The 17,289-nt window shown below is 40.0% G+C and overlaps 1 protein-coding gene across 18 annotated transcripts in view; it reads right to left on the reverse strand.

Annotated features, from left to right (window-relative positions):
- Positions 1-7,203: 7,203 nt before the first annotated feature.
- PICALM (phosphatidylinositol binding clathrin assembly protein) overlaps positions 7,204-17,289 on the reverse strand; it is a 94,207-nt gene continuing 84,121 nt past the window's right edge. For 12 of the 18 annotated variants that reach the window (XM_043876273.1, XM_043876249.1, XM_043876234.1 and 9 more), the window contains 2 exons: positions 9,949-10,051; positions 7,204-8,704 (listed from right to left, as the gene is read on the reverse strand). In XM_043876273.1, the coding sequence (XP_043732208.1) occupies positions 9,959-10,051 (93 nt within the window). In that variant the 3' untranslated portion in view covers positions 7,204-8,704; positions 9,949-9,958. The remainder of the gene's footprint in view (positions 8,705-9,948; positions 10,052-17,289) is intronic. The other 6 variants (XM_043876266.1, XM_043876257.1, XM_043876214.1 and 3 more) reach the window with 1 other exon arrangement.

A 17,289-nucleotide genomic window follows, 5' to 3' on the forward strand; every position in this document is an offset into this window, starting at 1 on the left:
GTCTTCCTTGCTACCTTATAGAAAAGTATTACCATACTCTGTGCTACTTGTGGTGTTGGAAAAGACTCCTGAGAGTCCCTTGGACAGCAAGGAGATCAAACCAGTCAATCCTAATGAAAATCAACCCTGAATAATCATTGGAAGGAGTGATACAAAAACTGAAGCTCCAATCCTTTGGCCACCTGATGCGAAGAGCCGACTCACTGGAAAAGACCCTGATGCTGGGAAAGATTGCGGGCAGGAGGAGAAGGGGACGACAGAGGATGAGATGGTTGGATGGCATCACCGACTCAATGGACATGAGTTTGAGCAAGTTTCAGGAGATAGTGAAGGTCGGAGGAGCCTGGCATGCTGCAGTCCATGGAGTTGCAAAGAGTTGGACACAACTTAGTGACTGAACGCCAACCATACTATGATCACATCACTCATCGCATCACCTTTTTTCCTATAGTACTCATCACGTCATAAAACTTGTCCACTGACTATTCTCCCAAGAAAATACATTCCATAAAAGCAAAACTCTTTTCTCCCCCCGCTGCAGACACACCGTTTATTTGAATGACAGGTAGGAAGTGGTGGCAAGTGGGGGCTGAGCAGGTCAGCACTGCTCCCGCCACGATCCTGCTTTGATAGCCACCCAAGCTGTTGGCATCCGGGTCAGAAATCCTTTCCCTCCTCTCCCAAATTAAAGAAAGAGCATTCTTCTCCCCACGAGACCCGGGTAGACTTGTGTACTGAGCTGGGTGCCCCATCACAGCCCACAAACCCCACTTTTATAGCTTCTCACACTTCAATCTACATGCTCAAAGAAGGCACTCAAAGTGTGAAGTGCATGAACAAAGTAAATTTACTTTCATTTTAAAAGAAAACTCTTCCTTGGCCTGTATGCCCTCTGTTTATTGTCCTTGACCTCTTTTAGTTTGTAACCAAGCTTCTTGATGCCTCTACACTTTCCCCATCTCCTCCGTTCCACGTATTCTGGCTTCTGTCTCTGCCAATGCCTGGGTGTAGCTAGGGTAAGGTTTATATTCCTACCTGCTCAGTCCAGTGCTTAGGGTTGAGCTTGTTTCACCTGAGTAGACCATTCTTGACTTCTTCATCTATATCCTTGACATCTCTTCCCTGGTTACTCTCTAGTTGACCGGTTTTTCCTGGTCTCCATGAACTCTTTACGAACCTCTAATGGAAATATTCTTCAGCACTGGCCACTGACTTTGTTCTTACTTCACACAGTTGTTCCTTTGGTAATCTCGATCACTGTCATGTACTCATTTGCATAAAGTGTTTCCCACACGTTGGGTTTATTTCTTTAGACTTTCAGAAGAGGGATAACAGGGCAAAGGATACAAATACTTCCACGGCTTTCTGAAAGGGCTGCCTAATTTATAGTGCCCCTAAAAATGATCAGAGTTGCTCGTTTTCCCTCCCAGGAGTGACAGAATTTGAACAGTCAAAATAGGTTAACCATAAAGATGCAAAGGGGCAGAAAACTCAAGTTCTATGCAGTGGAAACTCCTGAGCAGAAACATCAAGAATGGAAGCGTGAGAAAGGTGGAAACTGACTCAGACTTTGAAAGCTTGGTGAGCAGTGAGCCACACACAGGCAGACTGGAGGATTCCAGCGGTTAACAAGCAGCATTGAAAGGGAGGGGCTGGAACCAAGCAGACAGATGAATCCAGCATGTACTGGGTCAGCTCCACCCATCTCTGGAAGCTACACATTGAGGAGAAAATTGTCAAGCGTGGAAACTTTATGAAACATATACACTAAGGCTTGCAATCGAGAGACTGTGCCTGAGAAGCTACTTGTTAAAGTGTAAAACTAAAAATGCCTTGTGGGCCCATCTAGTTTCCCCTAACAAAGGACAAATTTCCTGGGGGTTCCACTTACCTTCTAAATTTCTCATGAAAGTAGAACCCGTGCTGATGATCTGAAGCCTCTCTTCTCTACTGGGTGATGGGTAAGGAATCTTGTTCTCCTAAGCTCATCAGACCAGTATTCCTCCTGTCTTCAGTGGAGATGCCTTCCCTTGTCATCAGCAGTCTAACCCTCCCCTGAGGGTTGAAACCACCTCTTTTACCTTTGGTTGGCAGGCCTGGGAATTGGCAGAGCTTGGTGGTGCACACTGGCTTCTAATCTGGAACAATAACAGTAAAGGTCTGAGTCTCTTAACTGTCCACTGTCTGCTGATGCGAACCATGAGACTCAGATTGCTTTGTGTTGCAGGGACCGTCTGGGGTGGTGGGGCGGCTTCAGGGAGGAATGCAACTCATTAATCTGACCTCTTAGTCTGTGATATGGACAATTCCTATTTTTAAACTTATGTGCTACACAACAATCGAGCACTTCCCAGGTGGTGCTAGTGGTAAAGAACCCACCTGCCAATGCAGACTTAAGAGACACGGGTTCAATCCCTGGATCGGGAAGATCCCTTGGAGAAGGGAATGGCGACCCACTCCAGTATTCGTGCCTGGAGAATACCATGGACAGAGTCTGGCGGGCTAGAGTCCATGGGGTCGCAAACAGTTGGACACGAATGAAGTGACTTAGCACACACCCACAGTTGAAAGTCACCCAGCTAAAACCCCACCCCCAAATGATTTACCCAGATATATTTTCTGAAAGTCTAATTACTGGGTGGAGGGTAAGAACTCAAGCATTCTGACAACTTATCACCAGTTAAGACAAAAAGGCTGTACTGGTTTATATATACTCACTTCAGCTTTAGATGAGCCATCAAAATCTACTCTTGCCCATGGTGTGACACATGGCATTCTGATCGGCAGGACGGCCTCCGCTATGAGAGCGTGCGGCACAGTGGTCACGGCAGCCCTGGAGCCAGACCCTCCAGGCCAAGCAGTGCCCTCCGTGTTAAGGATCACGCGGAGACTTACGCCCCCAGGCCTGTACACTCACTCTATAATGTAACAAAGATTGCCCCCTTCATTGACTTAATTAGATGAACAATATATACAAACGCATTCAGAACAGCCTTATAGTTGGCAAACGCTGCTGTTTTCACTTGAATTTTTGTTATTACTAAACAGTTTTCATCTGTTATTAGCATTTTATCTTTGGTGAACTGTTTATCATTTCCTTCCCTTTTTCTATCTGACTGAGCTAAGTCTCCTTACCTCCTTACATTTCTACTTTTTAACTTATTTGGAATTTATGTTTGTACTAGGTTGGAGGCAATTCTACCCTCCTTACCCAAATAGACACATACTAGTAAAAATGACTCATATACTCTTTTGAAATGCTATCACATAAACACCTTGGTTATTAGGCATATTATTTGTAAAAGAAAAACTTCTGTGTATCTCCTTTACTCTCACACAATATGACACCAGATGTTCGGGTTTTCCACACGAGTTACAAGGCATTGGCCGGGGCTCCTACGATTCTCACACTAACTACAGTTAGCACGGTCACCATGGGTTACAGGCTGAGTCCCCAAGACTGACTGCCTCTCCCTACCCTAGCTCAGGGGCCAATTAAGCCCAGGTAGTCACCTGTACTTCTGATGAGCTATACAACAGGGCTTCTGTGTCCCTCTCTGTGGTCCTGACAATTAGAACGGCTCACAAAATGCAAGGAAACACTTAAATTTTACCAATTTATTATATTAAAAGGATATGATAAAGGGTACAGAAAAGATAGATGAAGACACACATAGGGTAAAGTCTTCTGGAAGAGTCCCACGTGCAGGAGCTTGTGTCTCCATGCTGTTGGGGAACACCAGCCTCCTGGCACATGATGTATGTGTTCACAACCTGGAAGCTCTGAACTCCTTCATATTGGCATTTCTATGGAAGCTTCATGACATGGACAAGATTGATCCTTCATTCAGTCTCTAGCCCCCTCCCCTTTCCTCGAGGATGAGGTTGGGGCTGAAACTTCCAAACTTCTCGTCATGGCTTGCTCTTTCTGATGACTGGCTCCATCCTGAAGCTATCTGGGAATCTAACAAGAGTTGCCCCATTAGAATAGAAGGCACTCCCATCACCCAAGAAATGCCAAGGGACTGATAAACTTTGAGTCAAGAACGAGGCCAAAGACCAACTAAAGATGCTCTTAGTGCTCTCCTACCGCTTGGGAAGTAACAGAGGTTTTAGCAGCTCTGTGCCAGGAACCAGGGACAGAGACTATATTGCTGCATGTACTGTCATTTCACATGATCTTGTCTGGCTTACTTTTAAGTCAGTATGACACTGATCTGTTACCACTTTCAGATAGGCTGGCATTCCTTGCTTTGACTTTGGAACCACAGTGCAGTAAATCCTGTCCATCATGAATCCCAAGTTCTATATATCAGTACAGCTCAAAGGACGGGCTCCCAAGAGCTGTTATGAGCACCAGTGATGCGACCATTCGGTCACCCGCCTCTGGCAACCCAGCGGCTGGGCTCCTGGGGAATCTCTCACTGAGTCTTATCCCTCCTACTGTGGTGCTTCTGCCTCCCCTGGGTACTTCTAGTCTGCCATGGATGAGTAATTACATGGGAATAAAAAGCTTTTCGGCTCCTACCCTACTTCAAGATAAGACACATGTACACCCATGGCTGATTCATGTCAATGTATGGCAAAAACTACTATAATACTGTAATTAACCTCCAATTAAAATAATTTTTTTTTTAAATGATGAGAAATGCAGATTTCACTGTGTCTTTTAAGATGGCCACTAGGCTAGATGACAGTGCCAGTGCAGTGAGCATGATGCTTCCATTTAAAGTGTTCTTGAAATGTCAAGAACACCAACTGCAAGTTCTGCACATCAGTGCAGACCCCGGAGTCCACGTGTGTGAAGGAGAGAGGGGGGGCTGCTTACTTCTCTTTGGATGTTTCTTTGCCTGCACTCCAAGCCATGGCACGCTAGCCTGGTGCTTATTCACAGACAGTACGAGACAGCTGCCAAGTGCCCGTGATCAAGTCAGACAGACAGGCGCCCGACTGGAGGAGGCTTACACAGGGTGACCTTCAGCTCCCCACGTGATTCTCAGGCAGAGACTTTTATTTCAAAACCAACTTTGAAATCAGCTTTTATAGTAAAGGAAAAGTTCTTTTGAATGAGAACTTATTAGGAAGCGAAGTTTCCATAAAACATTCTCTTTGCTTTTTGCTCCTTCTAGTTGAATCCTACAACCAGCCTACCCTACTCTGCCACAAATCATCACACCTGCCCCCCAAGTAATCACAGAAAGACCTTAACTTTTGACAATGTGGGGAGTTCCATAGAGCATAAAAACTACACCTGCCTGCTACATCAGTAACAGATGGGATGTTTTCTAAGTGCTTTTAGCAAAACTAGACCAAAATACTAGCTAGAGACTTAGAAAACATCTCTGATTGGTGATGCACTGAACAGAATGCCGCTGCTTTACAAGCAAGGAATAAGCTTGAGGTTTTCTCAGCGAGACTGCATGGAAGGAACACAGCAGCCTTCCCACCCAAAGAATCTCCTCAGACTGCAGAATTCCAGGTTTAGTCAGACCCATGCAAGGTAGCAAATGCGACAGAACCAAAGACTGAAGACAGGCACAAAGGCCTCATGGAAGTTGTGAAGCCATCTTTTCTTAAGGAAAAGATGATTCACCTGGAGGACTGCGGGGGCCTCTTCAGACTGTGAGCCAGCCACTGCTACACACACAGGAGCCCCCTCCCCTGGAAAAGATTCTGGTTTCCTCCATGCAGTGCTGGAGAACAGGCATGACATCAGTCATCTGAATTCTTAAGAATTTGGAAACATGCTTATTAGTGATGGTAAGCAAGAGAAAGTGGAAAAAAAAGTGAAAGTCGCTTAGTCCTGTCTGACTCTTTGCAACCCCATGAACTATAGTCCGCCAGGCTCCTCTATCCATGGAATTCTCCAGGCCAGAATACTGCAGTGGGTTGCCATTCCCTTCTCCAGGGGATCTTCCCAACCCAGGTCTCCCGCACTGCAGGTGGATTCTTTACCATCTAAACAATAGAAGAGCCCTGCAATTATTTTAGTCCAAGGAGAAACTTATCCCATAAAGTCCTATATTCTAGGAGTGATGTTTTGTCAGCTTGTGGAGAAGTGAACAATTCCTGCTCCAACATAATGCCTCTTTCTAAATATGGACTCTCATAGTCACTGATTAATAAAAGTATGTTTTAAGAAAATAAAATAGTCGTAACGAGATGTTAAAAGCATAAAAGTTTGAAAATGACTTGGGATGGGCTAGCTTCCCTCTGCTAACAATCTCTTCTAACTTGCTACCTAGACAGTAAGACGGTGTGGGCATATACAGGTTTATAACCTGATTCAGTTTTGTGTTTTTTTTTTATGTATTCAACAGCTGATTCACCTCACTTGTTACATTCTGATTATAAAGCAAACATGGTTGTGTGGTTTGCGTTTTTTCTTGTCAATCACATCTAGACATCAGAGCAGGACGTGGGAAATGTGCTCCACCTGAGAATAAACAGCGGTCATCAGGCTAGACCACAGAAGGAAACGATTCCCTTCTCAGTTCATGCACAGACAGAACCAGGAAACAAAGGCCTGACTCTAAGGTCTGTTAGCTAATCGATCTGAACAAGACCCTCATTCCAATCTGTGAGCCGGGTAAAATGGAGATAATACCAACCCAACAAGCCCCAAAGTCTGACCCATAAGACGGAAATGTTTATGAAGCATTTCGCAAGCTTGCATATACTAGGGGTAAAAAAAAACACAGTATAAAAGGAACAAGCCATAGACCTCAACTATAACATCCACTCGAACACCAGGAGAGACAAATCAAAATCCGTCATAATGGTAAGGAAGTTAACTTACAAAAGTACATTTTCCAGTTTGTATGAAAACGGTTTAATAACAGTGAAACTTAAAAAAGTGGTAATATTCACAAAGTGTATTGGTTAAAGACTATTTTTTCCAACCACGGCAAACAGCATGCAGACATTTATCAATGAAAGCTTTTACTCCCTCTACCATGTACTCTGAATCCTACTTACTATTCACTATGAAACACGATACAGTCAGAGGTGTTTTTTGGCAGACATATCACATGCATCAATACGTCAAATTCACAGCATTTTCTTCCTTAAACTTACCTGACTGAAGGCATCTGATTAAAATGCAAAAATGAACAATTTTAATAAATAGTTCAGCGTATCAATGTCTAGAAGGTAACAAAAGTACAAAGATAAAGCTTTTTGGAAATTAAGTTAAAACAGAAATAAATTTTACATTTTATTAAATCATCAAATATAATCACTGGGGTATACTTTTATTAGCAAAAAATAATAATATCAATGATAAAGAAAAACGGAAAAAAGAAAATGCGCCTCAGACCAGAATACCATAACAAAAGTTTTGTGGAAGCTGCATTTTATTTGAAAATCCACCCATTTTTGCTAACATACATTTTAATATTGTAAACAAAAATAGAATCTGCAGAGACAATGCAACAAGTATGCTTAAACTCATGTACAGAATTGCTTTCCTACAACAAACTGTCCTTCTTAAGGCCCCTCTCAACCCAAATGTTAAGATGTATTTACACAAAGCACCGATCAACAGTGCAGTTTAATTCTTCGTTAACTAAACTCTTGGCTAGACATTAATTTTAAAGATACTATTTCCCCTTATTTAAAAGGTACATGATCATAACATGGCATGAGCCAAATAAAAGGTTCAAGGATTTTGTTCCCTCCCCTCCCCCATAACACCTCCTTGAGTTTTACTGAAAAGAAGGAAAGTTTTGAAGTGAAAGCAATTCCTCACATTCATTTTGGAAAGGCCCTAATGTCAAATGGAAAATAATGACATGCCAAGCACAAAGCAGTAAAGTTCCTTCCCAATGCACTAATGCTGAATTTAAAATGTAGTGCTTTTCCTAGTTCAGTGAACTGTTCCCTTGCAAAATCCTAGGCACAGAATTGACTATAAGGATTAATGCATTTATAATGCTTCCCTAAATCCCATAGAGACTGAGAATTCTTAAGCGATTCAGACCTATGGACTTGCCGTAAAATATTTAGTGCTCTGTATGTCAGCTGAGAAGCATTCTGAATCAGATTCATTCTTATGGATAACAATCACACATACCGTGTACATCCATACTCATTTTCATAAGGAGGTTTGATACAATATTAATGTTACGTAAATTGATAATCATAAATAAATACAAATACTTAAGGAATGTCTACTGCAAACTGAATATATAATTTTTTTTTTAAAAAAGAAAAGTTAATTTTAGTTACTGCTTCTGTATCTGTGAGGACTGGAGAAAAGAAAGATACTGCATAATGAAGAATTATGATTTTATCCCCCCAAAAGAGTCCTGGTGCATTAGCGTAAAGGACACAGCTCTTCTCTCCAGGCAGCTTTTCCAAATACAAATTTCACACTTTCCAAATAAGGGCTTTTCTTGGTAGGTTACTGATTATGGGTATTAATAGGAGTTGAAAGAACTGAAGGGTTAGTCACCAAAAAGACAGCTCTTAGTCTGAAATCATGGCAATTCTTGGCTTTATAAACTGTATTGATACGTTCTCCTATAGACTAGTCCCAGTCTCCTCCTTCATGGGCCTTTACTGGGTTACTGTAGCATTCTAATGGAAGAAGAGAGTTTAAGAGACAGCAGTTTGGATTTTGCTGGAAGTAAGTATTTGCCGCTTGAGCACTTGTCTTTTTGGAATAATTCCATTCTCTTCCATCTAGTTACATAAACTGTATCTGGAAAAAAAACAAAAAAAAGAGTGAGAGTTAATTCACTGCATTTAAGAGATACCTTCTCATAAGTAAAAATGCTTTGGGCCTTTTACCATTCAACTTGCTTGGAAGTGTTCAGAGCATGCTTATCACAAACCCTGATTACAAAACAAAGTCAGTATTATCACCTTATCATGAGCTAGAACTCAGTATTTGAAACAAAATTACAGGGCTTACCAAGTTTCTTTCTAACTACTAAAAACCAAGGGGTATGGAAAGAAAGAAGATGAATGAACAGTTTTTCCATGACAAGTTCAGAAAATTTCTCCATGAACACAAATATTCCACATAAAAATCTCATTTAGGCAATAAGCAAAATTTCAAATTTTACTTCTAAATATTATACCAAAATTAAAGATAATTAAGGGAACAGTATGATGTTTGCTAAAAATTTCTTTACTAATATAAATCAAAATCTGAAAGATCTACTTTCTAGTCACTCAGATTCTTCACTCATAATATCCTTTACACTGCTCATCCAAAGAAATTACTGGAACAGATATGCTAGTGAACTACTGTCAAATCAGAAGAGTACAAACTCTCAAAGATCCACAAGGTATATCTACATTGGGGGCTCCAGCATCAAGAAGAACAAATGACACAGCTTTCCAGGAAAAGAGGTGGTGTGGATTAAAAGCAGAATCTTTCTATCAAAAAGGGCATTACGTATTCACTTGCCCTTACCTTAGAAAAATAATAATAAGTTGGTTTGGGGGGGGCGGGAATATTACCATTTTAAAGTGAAAAGGCATACATAAAAAATATAACCCTTTAAAGAAATTGTTAAAAATCAATTCTTCACAATGAATCCTGGCCATTACATTAAAACTAAAGATGCTCCTTATTAAGCTTGACTCCAATGTATAAAACTGCTGTTGTTCTCTATAAATCTTTTAAGACTGAATACAAACACCCAGTTTTTAATGGGTGGTGTTTGATCTCATCCATCTGCTGTGAGCAGTGGATGCTTATATGTACACATGTGAGATGGTCCTTTGGTTTCACACCTTCTAACAACATTAAAGACATTTTCCAAAAACATTTGTCCTCATGCCCTATTTGGATCTATTATTATTCACCGCAAGAACAGAGGAGAAGGAAGAGGGGGAGCCTAGAGTCCTTTAGAAACAGAAGAGCTGTTTGTGCTTAATGTTTGGTAATTTTTAAAAATTATTTCAGTCCCCGTCTCCCCCAACAAGCAGCAATACCTAAAGTGATTTATAAGAAATCCTCCAAAGAGAGCTCTGCAAAAGGGTCCTTTCCTGAAGCTCTGTGAGGACTGTGACTGGAGGGGCTGGAGGCTGCCGACAGCTGGGGGAAAGAGACAGAGAGAGGGAAAGAAAAAAGATCTCAGAACGACAGAACATGAAGGCAGAAAATGTAATGAAAGAGGAGGTGGTTTTTGTTTGTCATCTTTAATAAATATAATGGCAGCCTTTGCAGAAAGCAGAATCATTAAAACAAAAGTTTCAGTCACATGTCAAGTTAAAGGGTATCCAATGGCATGTGCTTTTCAGAAACAAATTCTTGTTTCTGAATTCCAAAGGAATAAAGTCTTTTATCCAAAAAGGTCGAGATGAGCTGACCCATGGTTAAGACTTTTATATGTGTGAGTGGGAGTGGGGAAGAAGGGAGCCACAGCACCAATCGTGAACTGCAGAGGGAGGCTTCCGGGGTGGAGGCTGTCTGTCAAATGGTGTGCAAAATCTGACCTCCGTCCAGACCCAACACATCTAAATGCAATACTCTTTCCTTCCTCCCTCATCAGAGGTGGAAAGTCCTGTCCTTGGTGTTCACACTCTGGACAAGGAGTTGTCTCCTGCATGTTTATATGGAGAAGCTGCAGCTGATGTTTTCATACTCCAGAGGGAGACAGGAGCTCAGAGGTTATCTACCATAGCTGAACTACCCACACACTGCCCTGAATATAGGGAATACTTAAGATCCTTGATTCAGCTTCCTGTTAGAATATATTTACTTGATTCTTGGAATTTGCTCCTATTGTTTAAATATACAGTAAGGCAAATAAACTGCTGAAATCAGTAAAATATTTTTAGTATTTCCTCAAGTAAAGACAACTCCTGAAGTACCAAGATATTCCTTTTCATATCTGTATCTCTTTCACCAAGTCTACTTGAAGAGTACTTTAAACCAAATATGAAGCCATTTTTTTCTCTTTTTAGTCACTAAGTCATGTCCAACTCTTGTGAACCCATGGACTGCAGTCTGCCAGGCTCCTCTGTCAATGAGATTCTCCAGGCAAGAATATTTTGGAACAAACTTAATTTTTTTCCTCTGCCTGCATTAGACTGCAGAGGCACATAAGCACAGAAATGTTCAACTGAGCATTAAATCAAAGCTAAGTAGAAATAGTTTCAATTCCTACCTCAACATTCGAATTCATGTAAAGGATTTCAAGGCTCAAAATCTCTTTGCTGGCTCGAAGTGATCCCATTTCTGCCCTTCCCCCCCCTTTTTTAGCACTACAGAGCATGAATAGCCAGTGAGTTTTCAACAAATATTAATACTACACCTCAAGCATATGCAATTTGTTGTTTTGGGTGCCAAGATTAATTTACAGGTTGAGAAATCATTCTCAGTTATATTAGTTATTGAGTCATTTTCTTAATCCAGATCTTGTTCTCAGAAATAAATGTTCAAAGACAATGAGAAGAGACAATGGAAAAGTTGATGGAATTTACACAAGCAGCTATGGACAGGAGGACAGGACAGTAGGTCTGGGTTTGGAGATTCAAGTATTATCCAGGCAGAGACAGAATAAGATGCAGCTTAACTGGAAAGACGCTTCTCCTCCACCTTCCATACCAACCAGGATGACCATTCAGAAGCAAAATGATTTTAAGTAAAGTAATCACTGAGCTGGAGGGAGTTAAAGATTAACTGGGTTTTTCTCCAAAACACGATTTCTTTTTCATTTGACATTAAAACAAAAGTCCCTGCTTACTGCAGAACGCCAACCATCCAATATCTACAGTCCCGTATGAGAGCCTCTCACTAACACATATTCTTGTACATTTTCATAAGGGCAGCAGTCTGAGAGGAAAATGCCCTCTGAAGAATATGGGAAAAAGGAACACCAGAATTCTTTTCTTTTTCATATGTGAGCACACTAGAGGCTTAATAATAATGTTGAAGACTATCAATTTTCCTTGGGGGAAAAACTGCTAGTTTCTAATACTTCTACTGTTTGTTAAATTGGCAAAATAAACACATACACAAGTCTTCAACACCTATTTAAAAAATATGTAGCTACATTAAAACATGGGAAAATAAGACTCAATAGCCCCGCAGTTAAGTTCTGTATCAGCAACACCTGTCTCAAGCAGACGGAGCCTCGGCCCAGACTGGACAGGCTGACTTACAGCGTGCCGAGGGCTGAGCCGCGCAGCAGTCTTCACCGCCTGTCCCACCCTGCCAGCACCCACGCCAAGGACACGCACACCATGCACTGCTGAGAAAGGGGCCAGTTCAGAGAGCAAGTGGGGAAACTGAAGGAAAGGAAATGCACTGCAAGAGCCCAGTCACTGCTCAAGGCAAGAGGGAAGAACAGAGTGCGCCAAAGGGCAACAGGACCCTGGTGGCTGAGAACCAGCAGGATTTAAGGAGCCTGAGAAAGTCACCCGGAACGACAAGGGTTAGCTCTCCTTTACTTATCATTCTTGAGAGTATGTTAAAGAATATGTAGGGCTGCTAAGTACTGGAGGGTAAGCAATTAAAAGAAAAATCCAATGATCTTTGTTAACTGCAAAATCACTGTGTTTTACAAGGTAGCAATAAGACAAATTGTAACTGACTACTGTGGTCATATTCTACTACAAATATGCCAACACACACACACACATCCAAACAAAAGAAAGACTTTCACTTATTTATTTCAGTAACATTCTCTATACCACAATTTCCACAGAGTTAAAAATAATTAGTACAGCCATCAGTTTGTTCAAATTAAATTACCTATCCTACAACTAAATACGTCATTTAAACGAATGGTCAGTCTCACTAGTCTAAAACAGACATACTTAAGTTTTTTCTCATTTTATACGAAAATGAAATACTGAGCAATGAAAGAAAAGCTGAATATAAATAAAAATACTGAAATGTACAGGTAATTGATGATGGCAACACTCAGTTGACACTCCTCCACCCTCTTTCTCCATCTGAATCAACCTTTATAAAAATGTTGCAATAAAGCAGATTTTTTTTTTTTCCTTTTTGGCTGTAGTGTGTGTTTAGCATAGTAAAGACAACAGTACAGAAATCGTAAGTTAACTTCAAAAAAAAGCAAATATTCCAATAAAGGAATTTTTTAAAAATAGAGTTCTATCAATGTACTAAAGACCATAAAATAAAAATGGTTATTATTCCTTCATTCTACAACATTCAACAGCAAAGAAAGAAAATTTCATGTTATAACAAGAAAATAGCATCAGTCTCAGAAAACGAGCCTAGTGCAACTGAAAGCTTCCAGGAGAATCAAGGACTGGGCATTTTAGGACAAATTTCTTCACATACATACTGGCTGTGTTTAAAATTCTTAGAGAAGGAGCAACTCTGCCACATCTTTACATTTGGATTTGAATCCAAAAGCCTGGACAGCAAATAGCAACACTGTAAAGACTGATTTTGTCTTTGCTCAAGAGGCAAAGTCAACATCTTAGGAGAAAAATGGGTGTACTTCTTTTGCCAAGGATGAGAGCACAGTTTTATGTAAAGATGGAGATGAATCTAATCCTGGCTCTTTCATAAAATGGGGTTAAGAAAGACCCAATACCCAAACTCCCTTAACGGCTGCCTTGAGGACTGAAATATACAAAAAGCACCCAGCTCGTTGAGTGGCATATATTAGTCACTCAAATATTAGTTCAACTTTCCTTATCCCCTTACAATCAAATGCTCATCTAATTTTATATAATAGGATCAGCTTGAATCTCACTGAATCTGCATTGAGTTTCTATTTTACCATCAACCAGTCACTTGTGCTTCCATATTACACTCACCTTCAGGCTCCTCAAATGTATAGAAACATTAAGAATAAGAAATATATTTTGTCTCTTGTTCAGCAATTAGCAGTGACTTACGCACAGTAAACACATTCTATAACGTGCTAAGTTAAAACTGTAAAACTTACATGTTAAAGTAATAACTAAGTAAAATTTACACATTCTATAACATGCTAAGTTAAAATGATTTTTGGTGATAAAACAAGCTCTGTATAAAAATGATCACTGAAGTGGGGTATTAGAAGAAAATATTAGAACTTCCCTATTTTTACCCTCTTAAAAGGTCTATTTCTCCATGTTTTTAATGTACATAACATTGCTGGAAGAATACAGAAATATAAATACACTGATGGTACATGCTTAAAGACTACTTTCCTGATACTGCTGTGTAATCAAAACATTTTAGAAACCTCAACCCTACTTAATATGATTTCACCAAGACATTACCTACAAAACTAAGCCACAGAAAGATATGCTGATTTTGAATGTTACTGAATCCAGATGAATAAGACATAAACATACAGTACTGCACTGCAATATTTTATACTGAAGACAATGCTATTCTCAGTTGCCTTTGAGAAGTATGGTTACAAAGAGAAGACTTCTCTATTGCATAAGGTAAAGGGCCAGTCCTGGAGGTTGAGTCAAATGCCTTTGAAAACTGTTTCCTAGGTTTATGTTCAACACAACCCCATTATGGGCTTCTGCCCATCAGTAACACCAAAAAGTAAGGCCAGCATTACTCCTGTCACGTTCAAAGCACTACTCATCTTGTTTTAGGGGCACAAAACAGTCACCTAAGAGGGTCTCTCTTTAAATGTATGTTGTTTCTAAACTCCTTACATAGGAGTAATGTTATTCCAAAAGGGCATCTGAGACATCTCCTTAGGATCATGGCAACGTAAACTGACAAAGAATTAAAGAAAACCAAACTGAAGAGAGGGAACTGGATCACAAGACTTCTTAAACTCACGGAAGGAAATATTAACTGCTAAAGCTAAAAATAAACATTTCCATATATATGAAGTGTTTCCAGGGTAAGAGAAATCTGTTTAAAGTTCAATTTGACGGATGGAAATCCTGAAAACTGGCTCAGCTTATGTGAATAAAATGTTCACGGCTCATTCATATAAGACTTTAACTTCTTATCCCTTGAAAACCAAAGAAAATGAAAAGCTTAGGTTTATGTTAACTCGTACATAAGGAGAACAACAGCAATTGTACCTAAAATGCACCATTTATTTGCTATTTATTGAAAATATGGCACTTTTCTTCAGTCAAAAAAACTTTCAAACTATGTTCCAAATATGAGCTTGAGGCTATTACCTGATTTATCTACTACATGATTTATTCTTTTACCTGATTTATCTACTACATGATTTATTCTTTTACCTGATTTATCTACTAGGCTTCAACTTAAAATATCTAAGGAGAGAGCTCCTTAGACTTGGACATTTTCACAAAAGGTTTGTTAACCCCACCAAAAAGGTGGGGGGTGGTGGTGGTGCTTATAAATTATACTAAATTGGACAAAATAAAAATTTTAATACAAAATCAAGTTTGGTACTTTATGGTAACACTACCTCCACAAATGCTAAAATACATAAGGTAAAATCATCATTTTATAGATTAAGAAACTGAGGCTCATCAAATTTCCAAGGGCAACTTTCTCTGAAACACCTGGTTAGTGGGGAGTTGAGTTGACGAATCTGTAGAACTATCCTCCCCAAAGCTATCAATATGTTGAAGTTCTGACCCCTATGAATGTATATATGAAAGTGACCTATTTGGAAATAGGGTCTCTGCAGATGTAATCAAGTAACGATGGGGTCATCAGGGTAGGCCCTAATCCAGTGACTGATTCTTTCTAAGAGGGAAATGCCACATGAAGACAGAGACGCGCAGAGAGAGCCACGTGCAAGCGGCAGAGGATGACCTGGGCTGCCAAAAGCTGGAAAAGGCAAGGAAGGGTCCTCCTCTAGAGAATTCGGGAGAAGCATGGCCTGCTGACACCCTATTACTGGACTGTAAGCCTCCAGGGCTGCGAGAGATGAAATTCCTGCTGTTTGAAGCCATCGACTTTGCAGTTCCCTCTGTTATGGCAGCCCTAAGACACCAACAACAGACTCGAAGCAGCCCCAGTTCCCAAAGCAGTCTGACTGCTTCCTCTCTAAAATCTGCCACCTCTATTAATCTCACTCAGCTAGAATTTATGGCTATATTTAATATACAGAAAAAAGTTTAAGATTAGAAAGATTTTTTTAAAAAAGGATTTCTCTAGTCAGTCAGTCAATACACACTTGTGCCTTCTATATTCACAGTGCTATACACAGTCACGGATGTTCATCCTGAAGACTTTGTAGAACCTCAGTCACCCAAGATTTTATGAATAAATATGTTCCAGTTTTGTTGAAAACAAGAATTAGATTTCCACCTTTTAGGAAAAAAAAAAATGTCCTCAGCAAAAATCCAGCGAAAAGGCCTGGTTCTACATGTTGTCTTATTAACGATAATGGTCAGCAGATGGGACTCCTCCAATTTTTGTTTTGACTGACTCAGGTAGGCCCAGGGGACTGCAGAACATTCTCACCAATGGTACTAAATCCCAATTCCCAAAGTAAACCCCCCTTCCATGGGATCTTCTACTAAGCAAGGATGAATGACCACAGCACACTGCTGACAAGGCAAAAGGCTCTACAGAAATGCAGCTGGGCAGATCAGCTGACGGAGAGGCACTGCCAACACCCACAAGCAACACACCAAGAAAGTTAAAACAAACAAACAAACAAAAAACGTAAAGCCTAAAGGCAGAGAGAGCTATTAGTTCTCACACACAAGAAAGTCATTAAAAAGGCCATTTATTTTTTGGGTAAGACTTAAATTATTCCAATAGCTGAAGCTAACAGTACCCCCATTTAGGTTGGTAAAAAGCACTCACAACTAGCCATTGTGTCCTTTCAGACACTCAACTGATGTCATACTTTCTTAAATCTGGCAGATACAAACAAACAAAAACACAGCGGCCATTTTACATCTTATCCATATCCTCTACTAAAAAACCCTCAAAGCCTCCCAATACCAATCAGGAAAACAATAAAACTTTTAATATGCTTATTTTAAAAATTAGATCCCCAAATATAACACTCTATGGTTTCCATATTGCTTTTTGGAAAACAGATTGGTAAGGGGATCAGTATGAGATTCTCATATAAAAAAGTTGTAAGAACATAAACACAATGCCCCCCCCCCACCAAATCTTCAACATCTCAACTGTCTGATGAACATTCATTTAGAGACTGTAACTTCACATCACAGTAACTTAAAAAAAAAAAAAAGTGAAACCAGGTTAACTGTCTTCATGCTTAGTAACATAATTGCTGCATTACTGCAATGTAGAACGAGTTATAAACTATTAACCGGCAATGTACATTTCAATTTATATACCAATATGTACCAGTGTTTATATAAAGCACAAGCAAGAGAGGGCAGTAAGAGTCCCCCTTCTCCCCAAGTTAATAAACACACTAG

This window comes from Cervus elaphus, chromosome 2, assembly GCF_910594005.1.
Source record: "Cervus elaphus chromosome 2, mCerEla1.1, whole genome shotgun sequence".
Taxonomy (NCBI): domain Eukaryota; kingdom Metazoa; phylum Chordata; class Mammalia; order Artiodactyla; family Cervidae; genus Cervus; species Cervus elaphus.